Source organism: Nyctereutes procyonoides, unplaced genomic scaffold (genome assembly GCF_905146905.1).
Source record: "Nyctereutes procyonoides isolate TBG_1078 unplaced genomic scaffold, NYPRO_anot_genome, whole genome shotgun sequence".
NCBI lineage: Eukaryota > Metazoa > Chordata > Mammalia > Carnivora > Canidae > Nyctereutes > Nyctereutes procyonoides.
The window spans coordinates 4,118,786-4,126,966 of NW_026575026.1; the positions used below are offsets into that span (position 1 = coordinate 4,118,786).

Consider the following 8,181-nt stretch of genomic DNA (forward strand, 5'->3'; position numbering starts at 1 on the left):
AAGGAAGGAAAGAAAAGAAAAGAGAGAGGAAGAAAACCTAGGTTATAGATACAGGGAACAGGTTGGTGGTTGCCAGAGGTAAGGGATGGGTAAAATGGGTGAAAGGGGTCAAAAGGTGCTAATTTCCAGTTGTGAAAGAAAGAAATCATGGGTATATAAAACAAAGCACAATGACTGTAATTAATATTCCTATATTGCTCATTTGAAAATAGCTAAGACAGTAAACCTTTAAAGTTTTCATCACAAGAAAAAAAATTGTAACTAAGTATGGTGATGGATGTCAATTAGATTTACCATATTAATCACTTTGCAAAATGTACAAATATTGATTCATTATGCTATACACTAAAGCTAATATAATACTTATCAATTATACCTCACTAACATAAGTAGATAAATTTAAAATATCTTTAAAAATAAATTTAAATTATCCCAGCAAAACCAGGTTCAAAGTCAAGGTTATAGAACGAGGTTATTAACTTTCACTGTTGGAAGGTGATCTTGGTCGATAGACAACATACCCTTCTTGATCTCTACCCTGGTATTATCTTACAAAAAACAAAGTATTTGGTTTTGCATACCTTTGACTTTCTCCCAGAATTGATCTTGTAGCCATTGAGTGACTTTCCTGAAACATATTAAATTACGGGCTGGTGAACCTGGAGAGAGTGGATAGGCAGACCAGAAAACTAATCCTGCTGCCGAACAGCGTAGTGAATTTCCATAATCGCTGTCTAGTAAGGAAGCTAATTCCCGCAGCTGCAGGGGAAAATCCGCACCCACACTCAGCTAGCGAAGCGCAGGCACGCTCCCGTTCTCATCTGACTTTGTTCAAGCAAGAGACAGAGGCCTCTTCTTCCTTGAAAGTAACAAGGCGTTTATAGCGGAGGGGTGTTCCCGGTCCTGGAGCAGCAGAGTAGAGGCGGGCAGCTAACCATGGGGATAGAAATGAAATCATGGAAAAATCCGTTTACACCACCACAGGGGCATTTCGTCACGATCGTATACGCTCTCGGTGTAAAACGAAAATTACAATACAAATGTGTTGTGAAAATCTTTACATTTTCTTAGCCTCTTGGACGATGGAAAGGATTTTTCTGTTTCCACATCCATCTCCAGGAGGTATCTTGTGCTTTTTATCTCTGTGCTTCTCTACAAGACTACCCAAAAAAAAAAAAAAAAAAAAATCTGAAGAACTTATTAGTTCTTGTAGCTCAATAAAACAAGTGCAGCAAGAGTTTTTTTGGTTTTTTTTTTTTTTTTTTTTTTTTGCAGCAAGATATTTTGACGAAACACAAGGCACCGTGTAATTTAAAGAAGTTGGTTTTATCAGCCAGCTACATTGATTCTACTCTATTCAAAATATGCAGGAAAAAATATATTTTCCATAAATGAAACCGTGGAGAAAATGAGACCTTTAAGAATGTAGGAATATCTGCACACAGTGATGAGTAAAAAAAAAAAAAAAAAAAAACTGAAGAAGCTTTCATTATTGCTTTGTTTGTGATTTTAATGGAAAGAAAATGATGCAGGCAGAAAACAAAATTGCAGAAATCCGACTTGCTTAGTCTCCTAAGGCTTTGATGTCTACAAATTTATATCTTTTTCTACGTAAGTCATCCATCTCATTTAAACGCCACAGGGAAAGTGGGCTTGCGTGCTGGCTGGATATTTTGGTTTTGGTGTGGGGAGAGAGACTTGAACGCTGATCTTGTTAAACTAGCAGCCTGCCTATTCATTTAGTTGGTAATAGTACTAGTTCTGCAAAGGAAAACCAGTGACTAGTTACTGGCATTCCGTGGGCAAGTTTAAGTACACTGACGTGTGCCCAGCAAAGGCACGCAGAACAGAAGTGGCCCTCGCATCACCCACTTACCTGGTTATGGTTTTGTCTGCCTGCAGGGAGATACAGTTCTGAGAGCGACGTGTGGAGCTTCGGCATCCTCCTCTGGGAGACCTTCAGCTTAGGAGTGTGCCCCTACCCCGGAATGACAAATCAGCAGGCGCGGGAGCAAGTGGAAAGAGGTGAGCCGAAGACATGGGGTGGAAGGGTTCGCCTCCAGCCCCGGGGGCCGTGGCAACACCGGGTCCAGGGACGTCCCAGCGCAAGGAGGGCGTGTGAACAACACCGCGGAGGTGCCGCTGTATCTGCTTTGGCATCCCATGGATGGTGGCGGGTGGGGGGTGCTTACAAAACGAAAACCAACAACCACCGAAGAAACTTCTAAGGATTCCAATAGTTTTAAAAACAGAGCTACAGGCTTGTCTCTCATTGCCCCGACCTGGCATGACACCTGCAAGGCTGTGCCTCTCCCTGCCTTCAAGCAAAATAGAGTAGCGTTCCCCAACCTCTTATTTTTTTTTTATTCTGTGCCAACTGAGCGCCATTAATAGTATCGTAAATTGAAACATAGTTAGACTGGAGAGTGAGGTGTTTGAAAATTTTCTGACGTTTCTGAAGAAGCCATGTACTGCTCCCAGATCAGAAACGGGAACAGGTCGGTGATGGTGACACACTGGCATGCACCTGTGTCATCTGCGGCTCGCAGCAGAGAGAATGCTTTCGACACGGTGGTGGTGCCTGCTGATGCTCTGGAGGGGCCGGGCTGTAGACCTGGTGCAGGAGGAGGACTTGCCAGCCCCCTGCTTTCCCCTCTCAGCCATCCTCCTCCCCGCATCCACGACCACAGGCAGGTGCGCGTGGCCCGGCACACCGCCAGGTGGCTTCGAATTCAAGGCTCTTCTTGGGCTGTCAAGGAATAGAACTCCTGTTCATTTTTATTTCATGTTTGAATTAGTGTCTATAAAATCCTCATCCTCTCTTCATCTCCAGAACCCTGGGTTGTATAGATGATTCTCTAAAGCTCGGCCCACACCACCTAACGGCACATTCTAAAAGCAGAAGCCAATGCTGAGAGCAACTAAAATATGTGTTTGTATGTGATCTATCTTGCCTCAGACTTTGTGACAAATGAACACATGAAAAATGAGTTATTCCAGCCAAAAGGTAACCCAATGGTTCTGTAATACTGATTCTGCATCACTTGTAGAAAACAGAAGTCAGTGTGCCCTGAAACGGGTTTTCTGTCTCTGTTCCACCTACAACATAAGGTACTGAAGATCACCAGCCACATAAGGCCCCATGTGCGCATTTCCGTCTTTCCTGAACCCTCTGCTCTCTTCCTCTTGGGTCTTCAGGGTACCGAATGTCAGCCCCCCAGCATTGCCCAGAGGACATTTTTAAAATTATGATGAAGTGTTGGGATTATAAACCTGAGAACCGCCCCAAGTTCAGTGAACTTCAGAAAGAGCTCACGGTCATCAAGAAGAAAGTCACACAGTGACGGAGCAGTGCCAACCGCCTCTGGGACCTGGGCGTCCGGCAGAGTGACATCGTTCTCCCCGCTAACAATGAGTTTATACCACATTACCTGCAACAGTCTTCTAAGGTGACTTTTGTTATTAACTGGTTTTTGTTTTGTTTTGTTTTGTTTTTAAGTATGTGCCACTCACAAAAAAAGACAAGGGCAAAAATGTATTCAAGAAACAGACACTCTTACCAAGGGCTTTATTAGCTCACTGCAGCAATCCTGCCATTTCAGGCCACTGTAAATAGAAAAGCACAGCCTTTCGGTGTGAGGGAAGAGCAGATCTTTCCCACACCAGGACCACTGATGTTTGTCAGAGGTTTTCTACTTCAGGTGCAGTCCCCGGGCTGCTGCCCTATGACACAGACCCTACTCCATCGGTGCTAAAAGCAGCATTGGTAATGCCATGTCTGCAGGACACATTCCAACCAAAGGCAGCTCTTTGCTCTGCCAAGGCAAGATTCTGTTTGTAAACACCATTTTATATTGGGAATTAGTTGGACCTCTTAGGGTTTTTCTCTTCTTTCTTGCCAGAAATAAGTGCCGTGTGGGAAGCATCACACTCCTGTATTATTAGGAAGGTAGCTGCTTCCCCTGCTCCTTTGTCTGGGCATTGGCCAGCGATGCATGGAATGTCCTCCCAGAGCCCATGCTTAGGGTTGAAATAGCAGCTCTTAAAGGAGGTTTTTTGGGAGCTGTGCCAGCAAGAAGCAAGTTTGATTGGGGTGGGGGGGTCTGGAGAAAGGAGTGGCTACCGAAGCAATCAAAGGGAAGAGAAGGAAAATATAGTCTGCCTTCTTATCAGAGTTATGCCTTTTCACACACACACACACACACACACACACACACCAACCTATTATTTTATGGTCTGAATTCACAACAAAAATTGTAAGAAATGTTTCCAGAAGTTCATAGTTAGTTAGAGCTTAATGGCAGCAAGAAAACTTTTTAGCAAAACTACAGAGCACAAGGTCACAGAAATAAGAGCCTACCTTTGGTTAAGTACCTTCACCTCAGAGGAGACACCCTGGTAGTTAATCCTCTTGATTTCCACCCGTTTCCAGAGCTGAAAGGATTTCATGATTCTAGTTCATCAACACACTGATGTGTGTACACGCACACGCGCATGCACACACACACACACACGCTGCCAATAAGCAGGAGCAAACGGTTAAGAAGTCAAATGAACATCACTGAGGGCGAAGACACAGGGACAGCCTTCCCGTTTCTGCTGTCCCCCTTCACTTACCCTTATCCTGCTACCTGGACATCCTTATCTTAGCTGACAGGTGTGCAGGCGCAGTTCTGGGGATGCTCCAGGTAAATAACACATAACATAGAGCTGAGGGTAGGCTTCTGTTGAGCTGAATATTAGCTGCATCCAGGGAACTCACCCCTGTGTTCTGTATATAGTTGCCTCTCAGGATAAATATGTGTGCAGGAGATGGTCATGCTCAGGGGTAAATGTGGCTTGAGAGCTCTTAGTGAGTGCTCGGGCCTGTGTCCAGATAACTAGCACCTTAGTGATCGTTTGGTTATATCTATTGGAAGAGCTATGGGATAGAAAACTCCCGCTGCCCCCTCCAGCTGTTCACTGCCCACCAATACCAGTGCACAGAACCCGCACCCAGTACTCTAACGGGTATAAAGGACAATACTGAAGAGAAGAAGATGCCTTGTGTCTGTCATTTCAATTTCCTTGCAGGGTGTGTGCACATTTAATAATCACTACATCCAGACTCCAATGAAAGCCGAATAAACTCGCCCTGCAAAACACACTGCAACAGACAAGCAACTTTTTAAAAAATCAGCATTGTCTCCCTTTCTGTCAGATACGGTAAATAAATGGAAACCTCCTTTGAAGGCATATACGGTAAATCAAAACACAGACGCATTAATTAAGTGCCGCGGTCTTCAGGCACTTGCCAGCCTTCAAAAGAACGAGTCAGATGGGACATTTTTACCCTTTGTCCGTACTTCCAAACGAGTCTCTTTGTAATATTCTTTGTTTAAAGAAAACAGCCTCTCATCACTTACTAGCCTCAGTGCTAAGCTCTCTGCAAGGAGAGGGAATGACGGTTTTGGCTTTAATTTTGTGAACAAGACCCGAAGCTTAATCTTTGCATTCTGGTGTAAAGAATGAACGTGGCATTGATATTTCACTCATCCGGGCTGTTAGAATTTGCAATTCACATCATAACTCTGTGCTTAAATTAAAGAAGCTTTTCAAAACATCGTGACATCTGCAGCATTTAAATTCTATCTTATTCTTTGTCCCAAAGCAGGCAGCGGTATAGTTGAGTATTAATAACTCATTGGGAGTCTTTCAGGATCAGTTGCATGGGATATTAAATTTAATATAGGCACATGCATTTAAGAAAAACTTATGCAAACCATTTTTTTACTCTTAATTTTGTTGTGCTTGGAGCATAATTTATTCATCCCTTCTGTCAGTGATAATTATTGGAATTATGTACTTTAAGAGGCTAATCCATACCCAGAAAGCATACATATAAATACTGTTCCAAATTTGCAAGTTGATGTAAGGGAAAGAAGGCTTCAGAAATGCACAGGACCCCTATAACTTGTTTAGTAAGAAAACAGCAACCACAATTGCCACTAGACTGAATGTAATTAAGCCAGGTCACAAATCTTTGTGTTGTTAATGGATTTTTCCAAAGAGTTGCATATATCATTCCTACACAGCTCCTGCAAGGATTCTTTGAATTCATGAATACAGTGTGGGGATGGGGAGAAGATGAGGCCCGGCAGCCTGACTCACCTGCATTTTTCCATCTTGAGTCCCCCAGGAACCTTTATGACAAATAATTAGGTAGCCCATCATTTTTCAAAAAATGAAATCTTTTAATGTCAAATTAATGTTTACTACCAATATCTGAAACCGAAAATTAATTTCGTATCCCATGCAATATGAGGTTACTTCTCAAAGCGAATATATTCTTTCTCTTCCAGGAAAATATTAATAAAGGATTAATAGGTTTTGTTTAAACTTCTAAAACCAGAGGCCTTATTTCAGCCCATCCTGCCCCCGAGTCCCCAGTGAGAGATCTCATGTAATCATTTCCCTCTTATCTCCCAAATATAATACAGGCAGTACAGTTCTTCACCCATAAATCACCATTTTATCACAAATACAACATTATTGAAACATCTTACCAGCAGATCAGTACAGACCATGAGCCTAATTGTATTCGCTATTGTTCAGTGCACGTTTCACAACTTTTTCATTCGAAGGTTCTCTTTAAAAGAAAAGCTAATGTTTAGTCATTGAAAGAGGTTTAATTTCCTTTAAGCCGCAACACGGTTTCCTTGTCTATGTTTTATACTCACATTTTGGTTTTGCCATATAGTTTCATATAGTTCGGCTAATACCACTAAAATAGCTGCAAGACCGTGTCAAGAAGAAAGCATTTTAATCATAATATACGCCCCACACTGAGGCCCTCGTTCATGGGATGAACACCAACCTTACAATGCAAATATCAGTGACGGCGTGGCGCTGTCATTACGAGCGCGCTCAGGCACTGCACCGGAGCGTGCTTTCCTGTGAGTCGGCAGACGTTCCAAGGGTGTACCTGCCAACCTCAGGTGCTCTGCTCTGTGGGCACTGTCACATGGCCGGGGGTCATCTGAAGTGAGACCGACACATTCTGAAGACAGGCCGTTTGTCCCAGCCCTCTGCCTTTACGGGTCCCCCTCGATCACAGCACCCGCAGGTTGGGAGCCTCCTACCACCAGAACTGACCGTCCGTAGGCGCTGTTCTCAGTCTGCAAAGACTGACTTTTGGGTCTAGGTCAGAGACCGCACACAGAACCGAGAACAACGCAAAATAAGGGCAACAAAAGGGCGGGCATTGAAAAAAGACACGTCTTCTTTATGTATTAATATGCTAATTAAATGGAAACAAAGATTTTATATGAAAATGAGTTATATTACATTTCCATTATACTATTAAGTTAGCATGAAAGTTTACCATCAAAATAAAGTTACCTCTTTTATTACTAACTCTGATTTGCTCAATGCATACCAGACATTTTTTTATTAAATATTTCAATTTTATTTTTCTCTGTTTTGATTAGTTTCATATTAAGCCTGAATACTATATTATTGGGGAGAATCCTGAATTGCATATTCACTTCTGCAAAAGGAAATATTCACATACAAGATTACCTACTTGAAGAAGATACCGATAGTCTTAGAGACCCACAGTATCTGGTATTAAAGGATAATACCGTCCTACAGAAGGTGCATGAACTCCGTAGCTCAGTCATAATTCAATCTTAGGATATGCTCACCCCCCTGCCCTTGAAAACCGGCCTCCGGCCTCACGCTGACTCAGAGGTTAAATTCTGAATTGTGGAGTATAGACGTTCAGAATCACTCGGTTCCCTAATAAGGATGGAGAGTCTTGGGTGGTAGAAAGACCCTGCTGACCTGAGTGCCAGTCACTTTAACCTGCCCAGGAGTAAGAGCGTAGGCTTGACAGTGAAGGAGGCGCTGGGGCAGGAGAGCAAGGAGCCGGTTGCTGTCAGGGATGCTGCAGATGTGGGCTAATTCCAGGGGAACGGAGACGTGGACAGTGTCACCGGAAAGCGCCAGGAGACCGGTGCCTCCAGCCCAGATCCTTCCTATAGGAAATTAGAAGGATCTGGGAGCCAAAAGAAGCAGAAGAGGCCACGGGCCGGCGTGTGGGCCTCTGTCCCTGTGCAGGCCTCCCGGCCTCACTCACGGCCCCAGCCCACCTGCTGCAAGGCCTCAGCGCTCAGGCTCCTTCCCTGTGGTGCTTAGAGT

The 8,181-nt window shown here is 43.6% G+C and overlaps 1 protein-coding gene across 2 annotated transcripts in view; it reads left to right on the plus strand.

Moving 5' to 3' along the window:
• FER (FER tyrosine kinase) overlaps nt 1-7,395 on the plus strand; it is a 437,163-nt gene extending 429,768 nt beyond the window's left edge. For both annotated transcript variants that reach the window (XM_055315286.1, XM_055315287.1), the window contains exons 19-20: nt 1,903-2,025; nt 3,199-7,395. In XM_055315286.1, the coding sequence (XP_055171261.1) occupies nt 1,903-2,025; nt 3,199-3,344 (269 nt within the window). In that variant the 3' untranslated portion in view covers nt 3,345-7,395. The remainder of the gene's footprint in view (nt 1-1,902; nt 2,026-3,198) is intronic.
• The last annotated feature ends 786 nt before the right edge of the window (nt 7,396-8,181 follow it).